This window comes from Heterodontus francisci, chromosome 10, assembly GCF_036365525.1.
Source record: "Heterodontus francisci isolate sHetFra1 chromosome 10, sHetFra1.hap1, whole genome shotgun sequence".
Taxonomy (NCBI): domain Eukaryota; kingdom Metazoa; phylum Chordata; class Chondrichthyes; order Heterodontiformes; family Heterodontidae; genus Heterodontus; species Heterodontus francisci.
The window spans coordinates 100,880,297-100,895,092 of NC_090380.1; the positions used below are offsets into that span (position 1 = coordinate 100,880,297).

A 14,796-nucleotide genomic window follows, 5' to 3' on the forward strand; every position below is an offset into this window, starting at 1 on the left:
CCGGCTACACTGGTGTTAATGACTGTCCACCATCTACAAGGGACACGTCAGGAGTGTAATGGAATATTCTCCACTTGTCTGGATGGGTACGGCTCCAGCACACTCAAGAAGCTCGACACCATCCAGGGCAAAGCAGGCTGCTTGATTGGCACCCCATCCATCAACTTCAACATTCACTCCCTCCAATATCTCTCAGTGGCAGAAGTGTGTACTACCTACAAAATGCACTGCAGCAACTACAGGTTGCTTCGACAGCACCTTGCAAACCTACGACCTGGAAGGACAGTGGCAGCAGTTGCATGGGAACACATCATTTGCAAGTTCCCCTCCAAGCCGCACACATCCTGACTTGGAACTATATCGCCGTTCCTTCACTGTCACCGGGTCAGGATCCTGGAACTCCCTTCCTCACAGCACTATTTTTGTATCTACACCCCAAGGACTGCAGCAATTCAAGAAGGCAGCTCACCACCACCTTCTCAAGGCCAATTAGGAATGGGGAATAAATGCTGGCCTTGCCAGTGACGCCCACATCCTACAAACGAATAATAAAATAAAATTCACCACACTTTGTGCATTTACATATGTGCATCGTAAACGTAGTAGAAGATGAAGCAAAAACATTTGGGGGTAATTTTTGCGAGTGGAAGCCTGTGACCAGTGGTGTACCGCAGGGATCGGTGCTGGGACTCTTGTTGTTTGTAGTGTACATTAATGACTTAGATGTGAATATAGGAGGTATGATCAGTAAGTTTGCAGATGACACAAAGATTGGTGTTGTAAATAGTGAGGAGGAAAGCCTTAGATTACAGGACGATATAGATGGGCAGAGCAGTGGCAAATGGAATTTAATCCTGAGAAGTGTGAGGTGATGCATTTTGGGAGGGCCAACAAGGCAAGGAAATATACAATGGATGGTAGGACCCTAGGAAGTACAGAGGGTGTACTTGTCCATAGATCACTGAAGGCAACAGCACAGGTAGATAAAATGGTTAGGAAGGCATATGGGATACTTGTCTTTATTAGCCGAGGCACAGAATATAAGAGCAGGGAGGTTGTGATGGAGCTGTATAAAATGCTAGTTAGGCCACAGCTGGAGTACTGTGTGCAGTTCTGGGCACCACACTGTAGGAAGGATCTGATTGCACTGGAGAGGGTGCAGAGGAGATTCACCAGGATGTTGCCTGGGCTGGAGCATTTCAGCTATGAAGAGAGAGTGGATAGGCTTGGGTTGTTTTCCTTAGAGCAGAGAAGGCTGAGGGGGTATATGATTGAGGTGTAACAAATTGTAAGGGGCATGATAGGTTAGATAGGAAGAAACTTTTTCCCTTAGCAGTGGGGTCAATAACCAGGGGGCATAGATTTAAGGTAAGGTGCAGGAGGTTTAGAGGGGATTTAAGGAAAAAAATTTTCACCCAGAATGGTTGGAATCTGGAACACACTGCCTGAAGAGGTGGTAGAGGCAGGAACCCTCACAACATTTAAGAAGTATTTAGATGAGTATTTGAAACGCCATAGCATACAAGGCTACGGGCCAAGTGCTGAAAAATGGCATTCTAATTGTTAGGTGCTTGATGGCCAGCACAGACACGATGGGCCAAAGGGCCTGTTTCTGTGCTGTATAACTCTATGACTCTATGCTGTAAAAGTATCTCTTCAATTTGAGGCAGTTATCAATGAGGCAAGTCAGTTAATGGGATGCATCGCGATTGCAAAAAATCAACAAATTGTACTGACATTGATCAGATCAGTGAAAACCTAATTCTGGAATATGGTGCACAGGTTTGGTCACTCTAACTCAAGGAATGTAGCTCCTTTAGAAAGCATTCAGGGAAAAATGACCAAGCATGATTTCAGGTCGTTGTTAACTGTCTCACTCTCTGCAGATGCTGTCAGACTGCTGAGTATTTCCACTATTTTCTGTTTTTATTAGCTATTTAAATTTGATGTCTATAGGATTCATACACCTAGAGCAAGTTTAGAGATTTAAAAAACCTTTTCTTCCCATAAGTTATTGAATATTCCAATATATAATTTATTTATATATTGGAATATTCAATATATAAACCAAACTCAGTGAAAGTCATTTTTTGGAATGAAGTAGCATCTTTAGAAGGGGGTTAGATCAATACCCATTGAGTAGGAGAATTGAGGATTAAAGTAGATTCGTAAAATGTTTGGTCTCCTCAAAGAAAAGAGAATAGTAGTCCATAAAGTAAGGGATCAGCATTTGGTAGCATAGGATGGATGTTCATGACAGAATTAGTATACCAAGAGCAAAATACTGCAGGTAGTGAAAATCTGAAATAAAAACAGAAAATGTTGGAAACACAAACTCTTTAGGTTGACAACCTTTCGTCAGAATTGGAAGATGTTAGAGATGAAAGTTTTTAAGTAAGCACAGAGCTAGGAAAAGGAACAAGGTGGAGAGCAGGAGTGATTAAATGACAAAAGTAATGATGGTGCAAGGCAAATGGAGGTGATAAATATCGAAACAAAAGCTGTGTCCAGAGGAGGTGTAAATGGTTATAGCAGAATAGCAGAGGAGAAGGGAAGCATTTAAAATATGGCAAAATGATGGTGGCTCCGGTGACCTGGATATGTGGTGGAAGAAAGGCAGGTAGACCCAGAGGTGCCGACCACTCACAGCTGTGTTCTGGACAGGAAATCAGGTGGTAACATGTTAATGAAGTCTAGCGATTTAAATTTCTACGGCCTAATTCTGCCAGGGGTGGGTGAGAATCTAACTGAAACTAGCAGGTTCCAGTTGGCAGTTACAATCCACCCACATCTTCCCTCTAAGCACTTGTCTGTCCTGAAATGCATCAAAGCAACAGATCCCTTATTTCAACAAGGTTCAGAGGTTTAAAATCTTTACTGTCACTAATGTTGCTTTTTCTGCTCTGAGTTACTTTATTAAAGACTTCTGACTAAAATATTCGCTATGGTTCACGCGTCACCCATTCAGCTCATCTATTCAATCGTTCATACTAAAATAGGAGAGCAATAACTTAAATTTCTTGTTTTTCGACTTTAGCATCTGGGTGATGTAAATGGCTAAATTGGCCTTTTCATGACTGGGATTGTGTTAGAATGAAACCTGGTTTAAAGAGAAAGACATTTCCTCACCAGCCGCATGAGTCTTATGATTTGGGATGTCTCAATGCAGTTACCAGTGGCTGTGGCTTCACAGCACAAAATTGTTCTCAATTGGCAGTCTGGTTTGGAAAGCCTATGAAAATGGCTGCTGCGATAAAATGGTTTAATAGAGCTATTTGAAGGCTGTAGTTAAGGCACGTTCCAGGGACAGAGCAGTATAGCCCAGGATTTACTTGAGGCTGACACTGGCTATCCAAAATACATTTTTTTTTAAAAAGAAGACATTCCTTCCTTTCACCTTGATAAGCAGAAACAAAAACTTAAAAGATACATGACTGAATATTTTAATTTTCACCTTTTATAATCATTTGCTTTCCTTCCCCCGACACTGTGCATAATTTGCTGACGATCCAAGTCTCTCCGATTATAATCCCAGTCTCAGTTTACATGGCTTTTCATCTCTGAAAGTTTTCACTAAATTGTGCAGTTGAGATCAAGCATTTGTTATGATAGTACTTCTATGTTTTTTGGGGGGGAATTTTGAGGACTCATGTATTTTAGAATTATGGACATTTTTTTATTTAGGAAAACTGAAAAGGACTTTTTTTTCACTGGGGTCATTGACAGGATACTGAGAGGACTTGGTTTGTAAGCAACCCTTAATGGAAGTCACCTGGCTTCAGATAAGTACCTAGCAGGATTTTTTTGACTTGGGGGAGTTGTTTACAGAGAAGTGAAGGTCATAGGATTTATAGGGGTCAGGAGGCTTGACTCTTCAGATATTGTTTTTGGTTTCGCTTTGGACAGTGTGGAGTGTGAACTGTTTTGAAGGCAGCTGGAGAAAACCAGCCAAGAGAACAGTCACCATCAACACCCTCTTCCATCTCTTTGAAAAGCCTTCCAGCTTTTTGAGAAGCTCTTTGAAGCAAGTGTAAGAAATAGAGAAATTGATGCTGCATTCCTCCTGAAAGGACTGCCAGAAGCCCCTGTTACCGCATTTCTTCTGGAAAGCCTGCCAAACTGATCTTCAACATTGCCTGAAAAGAACTGTTCTGAAAAGGTCCCAGTGACAGTTGTCTACGTGCATTTGGGTCGCCAAACCAAAAAGGGACAACTGACATCTTCCTATATTTTTTTTTTCAAGAATAAGCAAGTGTTTGGCCAAAGTAATTTTTTTTTTGTAACAGAGCTCGAAAGAAAAAAATCTGTTTTTCTGTTAACCAGCGTGTGTGTGTGTGTCTGTGTGTGAGGGGCAAAGGTAAAAAGGGAACTTTTATATTTCAATCTATGTGTTAATGCTTTGCTTCATTACTGATTAAGTCTTGTTTTATAATAAACTGATTATTTTGCTGTTTATTTAAGAAACCTGGTTGGTGTATTTTATTCTGGGATAAAAATAGAATCCATGATTGACCGTATTGGCTTTTTCTTTGTATTTACAACAGTCTGTTAAATGCATTTTTTAAATTCCAGGAATAAAGACTGTTGTGATATTTTTGAGATTTGGAATACCATGGAGAACTGTTCACTGGATTCTCAAGATGAGGATGAGGTACCAAAACTAATTAAATGTCGATACAGTTAGCTTAACTGATTTGGGTTTATTCTGTTAACAGGAAATTTTAAGTATGCAATACTTTTATAAAGAAATTACTTTAATTCAACTTAAATATCATCTGATTTTAGGAAGAAGATGAGACAGCGAATTCTGTTGTTGCAGGAACGTCTGCTGCTAGAATAGTGAGTAATATAAATTAATGATTCCACTAGCAAAAATATTGTATGATTCTTAGTCCAGCTGTAAGTTTTGGTGCACTGGGGTTCCGCAGTAGAATCTGTTCAAATTCCCAATTTAGCATTTATGCTGTCCTGCCTGCAATGTTCAGGTCTTGCTACTTTTCATTGTGCCAATAGTAAGACTGCTCCAATGTAGCACTATTAGAGTCATAGAGAGATACAGCACTGAAACAGGCCATTTGATCCACCGAGTTTGTGCCGACCAACACCCATTTATACTAATCCTACATTAATCCCATATTCCCTATTCTACTTAATTTTTGGACATTGAGAAAAGAAAAGGGGAAGACACTTGCCACCTTTACAATAATAGGCACTGCATACAAATCCATACTGCTAAATGTTAAAAGACAACTATGAACAAAACAGGAAAAAAGAAAATGGCAGCTTGCAAAAAGAAATATAAAAATTATATTGGTCTTAATATGTTTTAGCAGTCCTATTGACCCTGCTTTAATTCAAGGAGAAGTGTTCTCAGGCTTTCGTATTCATGGTATTGAAGTGTCCTTGTCAGTTGTTAAATAAGGCAGACAGGGTTACCTCTGGCCTAATGTTTGACTTGATGCTACATTGGGATCCAATAACTCAATTCCTTGATCTCAATGACCTAATGAGCACCCACAGTGAAGGAATTTTTTTCTTCCTAAATTTAGAATTTTTTTGCTATTTGCAAACAATGTAAACTGAATGCATTGGTAATGACTGGAATACAGACACTCTTGCATGATCAAACCAAGTCATAGATCATTAACAATTTTGTTTGAATGAAGTCAGTTCTTTATTTATTTGTAATATATTTCCACCCTTAAAGTTGCTGTGCACCTGAAAATTTGTGTTTAAAAATGGAATTATGACGCACAAATTGCTGTATTGATTATTTTTTAATGTATTTAGCATTGCTATGAATGACTTGTATATAAAATGCATACGTTTATGATGCAAACTCATCGATTAGTTTGATCTATTTTGTTCCCACGTGAAGAACCATGTAAGGCACAAATTGGGTCGGAACCTCACCTATGATGTCAACACATGGAAAACTCAGTGCAGGGAACTGTTGGAGATCCTGTTTCAGTGTGAAGACTCTGAACCTTTCAGGCAGCCTGTGGACCTCGCTGAATACCCAGTAGGTTAATTCAGACTATTTTCCATGGAAACTAATGAAAGGCTTATTATTTCCACATTATGGTAAACTTGGTAAATGTCAGGAGACTAATTTTTTTTTGAGGAAGTGAATTATCTCAAGAAAACATTAGATTGATGCAGCAGCTCAGGCAGTTGAGTGCTGAACTTGCAACCAAAGGGGAGTATGTTTGAGCACCAAGGAAGCCTGATACTCTGACTTGATGGGCTGCATTTTAAGAGCCTCGGCGACGGAAGTAAAAAAAAAAATGCGCACCGCCCGCACGGGAACAGTGTCACGGAGCTGCCGCGATTTAAAACGCAGCAGCTCATTATCGTGGCTGTGGTGCCCGCCCCCCCGTGATGATGTGGAGGGGGGGGGCGGGCAAACCGTCGCAGGCAATGGCATCCAGCTCCATTTTTAAAGGGCTAACAGCTTTTCATGGACATTTAAACATTAAAGGGCCAGGTAAGTCACATTGCACCAAAACATAATTTCTTCATGTTTGTATGCATTTTCCCAGGCCCTGCAATGGCATTTCCGGCCATTCGTGACCTTCCCCCCCCCCACCACCCCCCCACCCCCAGAATGTGACTATTTAGAATTTGCCCTTTTACCCCTCCAAAGTTCGGCAACTTTGCCCTATACCCCTTCTCATCGCCCCTCTGACCAATCCGCATTGTTCTAATCTCGCTCCCCCTTTCCCCCCCCCCCCCCCCCCCATCCCTGTGCAAAGAAAAAATCCTCCTCCCCTCCTCCCCGCAGGTGTCGCGCCATGTTTCCCCAAACAAAGATTCGAAGGCGCGGCGTTGTCAGCTGCCCGAATGAAGATCGGTGTGGCGATTTAGGAGGTGAGGGGGCCCTCATTAATTCAGGTATGTAAAGTACTTACCATATTTAAATGAGGGTCCTGTTATCGAGCGGCAGGGCTGCAGCCACGAGGCCTCGCCCCGAGATCAGCATGGGGCCTGTCGGGTCGGTGGCGGGCCTTCACCGCACCGATCTTCATTGCCTCCTCGTCAACGTGCCCGACAGTGGAGGGACTTTAAAATCCAGCCCAATTTATCTTAGTGAAGCTCTTCGGCTTTACAGTCCCAGTTTTGATTCTTTTATGCCAGAATGCTTTCTTCTAAACATTTATTGGGTGTAAATATTACATAGGAGCAGGAGTAGGCCATTCGGCCTTTCGAGTCTGCTCTGACATTCAAAAAAGATCATGACTAATGTCTAATTCAGTACCCTGTTCCCGCTTTCTTCCCATTTCTCTTGATCCCTTTGGCATTAAGAAATATATCTATCTCCTCCTTGAATATATTGAATGACTTGGTCTCCACTGCCTTCTGTGTTAGAGAATTCCACAGGTTCACCACCCTCTGAACATAGAACAGTACAGCACAGTACAGGCCCTTCGGCCCACGATGTTGTGCCAAACCTTTAACCTACTCTAAGATCAAACTAACTACCTACCCTTCATTCTACTATCATCCATGTACCTATCCAAGAGTCGCTTAAATGCCCCTAATGTATCTGCTTCTACTACTACCGCTGGCAGCGCATTCCACGCACCCACCACTCTCTGTGTAAAGAACCTACCTCTGACATCTCCCTGAAACCTTCCTCCAATCACCTTAAAATTATGCCCCTTGGTGATAGCCCTTTCCACCCTGGGAAAAAGTCTCTGGCTATCCACTCTATCTATGCCTCTCATCATCTTGTACCCCTCTATCAAGTCACCTCTCATCCTTCTTCGCTCCAATGAGAAAAGCCCCAGCTCCCTCAATCTTTCTTCGTAAGACATGCCCTCCAGTCCAGGCAGCATCCTGGTAAATCTCCTCTGCACCCTCTCTCTAAAGCTTCCACATCCTTCCTATAATGAGGCGACCAGAACTGAACACAATATTCCAGTGTGGTCGAACCAGGGCTTTATAGAGCTGCAGCATAACCTCGCGGCTCTTAAACTCAATCCCCCTGTTAATGAAAACCAACACACCATACGCCTTCTTAACAACCCTATCAACTTGGGTGGCAACTTTGAGCGATCTCTGGACATGGACCCCAAGATCCCTCTGTTCCTCCACACTACCAAGAATCCTGTCTTTAAGCCTGTATTCCGCATTCAAATTCGACCTTCCAAAATGAATCACTTCACACTTTTCCAGATTGAACTCCATCTGCCACTTTTCAGCCCAGCTCTGCATCCTGTCAATGTCCCGTTGCAACCTACAACAGCCTTCCACACTATCCACAACTCCAGCAACTTTCGTGTCATCGACAAACTTGCTAATCCAGCCTTCCACTTCCTCATCCAAGTCATTTATAAAAATCACAAAGAGCAGAGGTCCCAGAACAGATCCCTGCGGAACACCACTGGTCACCGAGCTCCAGGCTGAATACTTTCCATCTACTACCACCCTCTGTCTTCTATGGGCCAGCCAGTTCTGTATCCAGACAGCCAACTTTCCCTGTATCCCATGCCTCCTTACTTTCTGAATGAAGATATTTCTCCTCACCTCGGTTCTAAATGGTATACCCCATATCCTGAGACTGTTACCCCTGGATCTGGACTCCCCAGCCATCGGGAACATCCTCCCTGCATCTAGCCTGTCTAGTCCTGTTAGAATTTTGTAGGTTTCTATGAGATCCCCACTCATTCTTCTAAACTCTAGTGACTATAGGCCCAGGCAATGCAATCTCTCCTCATACATCAATCCTGCCATCCCAGGAATCAGCCTAGTAAATCCTCTTTGCACTCCCTCCATGGCAAGAACATCCTTCCTCAGATAAAGAGACCAAAACTGCACACAGTCCTCCAGATGTGGTCTTACCAAGGCCCTGTATAATTGCAGCAAGAGATCCCTGCTCCTGTAGTCAAATCCTCTTGCAATGAAGGCCAGTATACCATTCGCCTTCCTAACTGCTTGCTGCACCTGAATGCTTGCTTTCAGCGACTGGTGCACAAGGACACCCAGGTCTCACTGCACCTCCCCCTTTCCCAATCTATCACCACTCAGATAATCTGCCTTTGTTTTTACAACCAAAGTGGATAACCTCACATTTATCTACGTTATATTGAATCTTTTTTTTTATTCATTCAGGGATGTGAGCGTCACTGGCTAGGCCAGCATTTATTGCCCATCCCTAATTGCCCTTGAGAAGGTGGTGGTGAGCTGCCTTCTTGAACCGCTGCAGTCCATTTGGGGTAGGTATACCCACAGTGCTGTTAGGAAGGGAGTTCCAGGATTTTGACCCAGCGACAGTGAAGGAACAGCGATATAGTTCCAAGTCAGGATGGTGTGTGACTTGGAGGGGAACTTGCAGGTGGTGTTCCCATGCATTTGCTGCCCTTGTCCTTCTAGTTGGTAGAGGTCGCGGGTTTGGAAGGTGCTGTCTAAGGAGACTTGGTGCATTGCTGCAGTGCATCTTGTAGATGGTACACACTGCTGCCACTGTGCGTCGGTGGTGGAGGGAGTGAATGTTTGTAGATGGAGTGCCAATCAAGCGGGCTGCTTTGTCCTGGATGGTGTCGAGCTTCTTAATTGTTGTTGGAGTTGCACCCATCCAGGCAAGTGGAGAGTATTCCATCACACTGCTGACATGTGCCTTGTCGATGGTGGACAGGCTTTGGGGAGTCAGGAGGTGAGTTACTAGCCTCAGGATTCCTAGCCTCTGACCTGTTCTTGTAGCTACGGTATTTATATGGCTACTCCAGTTCAGTTTCTGGTCAATGGTAGCCCCTAGGATGTTGATAGTGGGTGATTCAGCGATGGTAATGCCGTTGAATGTCAAGGGGAGATGGTTAGATTCTCTGTTGTTGGAGATGGTCATTGCCTGGCACTTGTGTGGCGCGAATGTTACTTGCCACTTATCAGCCCAAGCCTGGATATTGTCCAGGTCTTGCTGCATTTCTACACGGACTGCTTCAGTATCTGAGGAGTCGCGAATGGTGCTGAACATTGTGCAATCATAGCGAACATCCCCACTTCTGACCTTATGATTGAAGGTAGATCATTGATGAAGCAGCTGAAGATGGTTGGGCCTAGGGCATTACCCTGAGGAACTCCTGCAGTGATGTCCTGTAGCTGAGATGATTGACCTCCAACAACCACAACTATCTTCCTTTGCGCTAGGTATGACTCCAGCCAGCAAAGGGTTTTCCCCGATTCCCATTGACCTCAGTTTTGCTAGGGCTCCTTGATGCCATTCTCGTTCAAATGCTGCCTTGATGTCAAGGGCAGTCACTCTCACCTCACCTCTTGAGTTCAGTTCTTTTGTTCATGTTCGAACCAAGGCTGTAATGAGGTCAGGAGCTGAGTGGCCCTGGCGGAACCCAAACTGAGCAGGTTATTGCTAAGCAGGTGCCGCATGATGGCACTGTTGATGACACCTTCCATCACTTTACTGATGATTGAGAGTAGGCTGAAAGGGCGGTAATTGGCCGGGTTGGACTTGTCCTGCTTTTAGTGTACAGGACATACCTGTGCAATTTTCCACATTGCAGGGTAGATGTCAGTGTTGTAGCTGTACTAGAACAGCTTGGCTAGGGGCGCGGCAAGTTCTGGAGCACAGGTCTTCAGTACGATTGCTGGAATATTGTCAGCGCCCATAGCTTTTGCAGTGTCCAGTGTCTTTAGTCGTTTCTTGATATCACGCGGAGTGAATCGAATTGGCTGAAGTCTGGCATCTGTAATGCTGGGGACTTCAGGAGGGGGCTGAGATGGATCATCATCTAGACACTTCTGGCTGAAGATTGTTACAAACGCTTTATCTTTCACACTGATGTGCTGGGCTCCCCAATCATTGAGGATGGGGATATTTGTGGAGCCGCCACCTCCAGTTAGCTGTTTAATTGTCTACCACCATTCATGGCTGGATGTGGCAGGACTGCAGAGCTTAGATCTGATCCGTTGGTTATGGGATTGCTTAGCTCTGTCTATCGCATGCTGCTTACGCAGTTTGGCACGCAGATAGTCCTGTGTTGTAGCTTCATCAGGTTGACACCTCATTTTGTGGTATGCCTGGTGCTGCTCCTGGCATGCCCTCCTGCACTCTTCATTGAACCAGGGTTGGTCTCCTGGCTTGATGGTAATGGTAGAGTGGGGGATATGCCGGGCCATGAGGTTACAGATTGTGGTTGAGTACAATTCTGCTGCTGCTGATGGCCCACAGTGCCTCATGGATGCCCAGTTTTGCATTGCTAGATCTGTTCGAAATCTATCCCATTTAGCATGGTGGTAGTGCCACACAACACGATGGACAGTATCCTCAATGTGAAGGCAGGACTTCGTCTCCACAAGGACTGTGCGGTGGTCACTCCTACCAATGCAGTCATGGACAGAAGCATCTGCGGCAGGCAAATTGGTGAGGACGAGGTCAAGTATATTTTTCCCTCGTGTTGGTTCCCTCACCACCTGCCGCAGACCCAGCCTAGCAGCTATATCCTTTAGGACTCGGCCAGCTCGGTCAGTAGTGGTTGTACCAAGCCACTCTTGGTGATGGACATTGAAGTCCCCCACCCAGAGTACATTTTATGCCCTTGCCACCCTTAGTACTTCCTTCAAGTCGTGTTCAACATGGAGGAGTTCTGAGTCATCAGCTGAAGGAGGGCGGTAGGTGGTAATCAGTAGGAGGTTACCTTGCCCATGTTTGATCTGATGCCATGAGACTTCATGGGGTCCGGATTCGATGTCGAGGACTCCCAGGGCAACTCCCTCCCTACTGTAGACCACTGTGCCACCACCTCGTGTGAGTCTGTCCTGCCGGTGGGACAGGACATACCCGGGGATGGCGATGGCAGTGTCTGGGACGTTGTCTGTAAGGTATGATTCCGTGAGTATGACTATGTCAGGCTGTTACTTGACTAGTCTGTGGGACAACTTTCCAACTTTGGCACAAGCCCCCAGATGTTAGTAAGGAGGACTTTGCAGGGTGGACAGGGCTGGGTTTGCCGTTGTCGATGCCGGGTGGTCCGTCCAGTTTCATTTCTTTTTATTGACTTCACAGTGTTTAGGTACAACTGAGTGGCTTGCTGGGCCATTTCAGAGAGCATGTAAGAGTTAACCAGTTTGTTGTGGGTCTGGAGTCACATGTAGGCCAAACCAGGTAAGGACAGCAGATTTCCTTCCCTCCAGGACATTAGTGAACCAGATGGGTTTTTACAACAATTGACAATGGCTCCATGGCCATCATTAGAATAGCTTTTAATTCCAGATTTATTATTTAAATTCAAATTCCACCTTCTTCTGTGTTGGGATTCGAACCCATGTCCCCAGAGAAATACCCTGGGTCTCTGGGTTGCTAGTCCAGTGATAATACCACTATGCCACTGCCTACCCAATGCATCTGACATGCATTTGCCCACTCACCCAACTTGTCCAAATCACATTGGAGTCTCTGCATCCTCATCACAGCTCACATTCCCCCCCAGCTTTGTGTCGTCTGCAAAGTTGGAAATGTTACATTCAGTTCCCTCACCTAAGTCATTAATATATATTGTGAATAGCTGGGGCCCAAGCACTGATCCCTGCGGTACCCCACTAGTCACTGCCAGCCACCTGGAAAAAGATCCATTTATTCCTACTCTGTCTCCTGTCTTTCAACAAATTCTCAATCCATGCCAGTACATTACCCCCCAATCCCATGTGCTTTAATTTTGCTCACTAACCTCTTATGTGGGACCTTATCAGAAGCCTTCTGAAACTCTAAATGCACCACATCCACTGGTTTTCCCTTTCATAAACCCATGCTGACTTTGTCCAATCCCATTTATGCTTTTCAGGTGTTCTGCTATCACATCCTTTGTAATGGACTCTAGCATTTTCCCCATTACTGATGTAAGGTCTGTAATTCCCTGTTTTTTCTCTCCCTCCTTTTTTAAACAGTGGGGTTACATTTGCCACCCTCCAATCTGTAGGGCAGAGTCTATAGAATTTTGGAAGATGACCACCAATGCGTCCACTATTTCCAGGGCCACTTCCTTTAGAACTCTGGGATGTAAATGATTAATCAGCAATGATTAAGCGCATCTACAGCATGCCAATGGTGTCTTCAAAGATGGCTGTAGTGAATGCGTGAGCAGCATTGTACCTCTCTTCAGCTGTGCTTTGGGTGTGCAGCACTAGTGTCATCAACCATGTACAAAGTGGGTAACCCTTGTCATCCAGGATTCAGCTATCCACTTCAGCTGGTTCTTCCAAAAAGGCTGGCAGCTGTGAGTTCCTCAAAATATAGGAGTCATGACAGCTCCCTGGGAAATGTGCGCAAAATTGCATGTTGTACGTTGAGAGATTGGAAGTCTTTGCGATTCACAACAGAACAAGGCAGCTCCTAACAATAAGAAAATAATTATGCAAATGACACAAGGTATTTCGTTTTTTTCCACAAATGAACTCTTGGACTTTAAATATGTTCTGAAACAGTTACTAATTGACCGACTAGCCAATTCTGGTAAATTGCAAAATTTTCTTTGGGTTTGGGATTTGTTTCTCTGCATCCCTTTCAGCTGAAGATGATGATGAGTCAGCTGCACATATAGTATTTTCTCATCTCCTAAAAACTGAAAATAAAATAAATGAAATAAAACTAGAAAAAGAGTGCTGAATTAAAAACAAATTGATGGAAATGCAAAGTTATTCCATTAGCAATCAAAACAGAAAAGATAGGCTAACGTTACAAGTGGGAACATTCTTTAGATGCAGCAAGTATGCATTTTTTTGTTGAAAATGTCAAGCATTGATTTTCCCACTCCTGATCGTCACATGAAAATGTAATCATTTTTTAAAGTATTTTTAATTTGAAAATAAAAATGATTTTGTATTGTGACTTTCATTGCAGTGAAATTTGTATGCCTGTACTTAATGCTTATCAGTTTTGAAAGATTTTTGAAAAATAATTTTGTAGCAAGTTTTTGTAAGCATTGGTACTGCAAAATGTCTACTGAAAGTGAACATATGCTCAGATTTCTTCTGTTGATCAGCCAAACATGTTATTGCATGATATATAAACTTAACTGAAACACAGTTCTGTAAATGTAGGGGTACACTTTTATTTTTACATTTTTGAAGAATTAGAATTTTTAAAGAGAGACTACAGGGAGGAAGAATGCACAAGTAAGAAAAAAAGGTTTTGGCCATATCATGATGGGTTTAACTGCTAACTTGCTTTTGATACTCTGTGGTCATATCTAGGATTACAGGAATATTATACACACTCCAATGGATTTGGCGACTATAAAAGAAGCATTAGAAATGGAAAATTATGAAAGCCCTGTAGAACTTTGCAAAGATGTGCGATTAATCTTCAGCAATGCTAAAGCTTATTCCCCAAACAAAAAGTCTAAGGTAATCTGAATAAAACATTTTATAACTATAATAATCTTTTTGCAGATGCATGTTAACCAGGAAGCATTTTTGAAATCAATGCAAATTTTAAAAAAAATCGGGGTGTTATAAAGCGGGCTGCCAACTCATTATCACTCATCTTACTCCATCACACAAGGTCAAGATCAAACCGTGTTCCCACAACATTGCTGTACTTGCACTTGGAGATAAATGTCACAGCGCAGGTTGCACTGTCAAGGTAACTTTTGTGAGTTGTTGCTGTGCACCCGTAGAACCTACATACAGAACCCAGCCAAGAGCTTTCCAACATGCTCCTAGACCTTGTAGATGAGTCACTTTATGTGCATCTCTCCGCCCTCTCACTTTTCCCGCCCACCACCTACTGATTTTTCCCTCCCTTTCTCTCCCCACCAACCTGTTCTCTTCACCCCTTCCCATCCT

At 43.5% G+C, this 14,796-nt stretch overlaps 1 protein-coding gene across 2 annotated transcripts in view; it reads left to right on the plus strand.

The window, feature by feature from the left end:
• LOC137374683 (bromodomain and WD repeat-containing protein 3-like) overlaps positions 1–14,796 on the plus strand; it is a 197,287-nt gene that overhangs the window by 161,567 nt on the left and 20,924 nt on the right. The window contains exons 33-36 of one of the 2 annotated variants that reach the window (XM_068041166.1): positions 4,573–4,651; positions 4,786–4,839; positions 5,879–6,022; positions 14,203–14,355. In XM_068041166.1, the coding sequence (XP_067897267.1) occupies positions 4,573–4,651; positions 4,786–4,839; positions 5,879–6,022; positions 14,203–14,355 (430 nt within the window). The remainder of the gene's footprint in view (positions 1–4,572; positions 4,652–4,785; positions 4,840–5,878; positions 6,023–14,202; positions 14,356–14,796) is intronic. The other variant, XM_068041167.1, reaches the window with a different exon arrangement.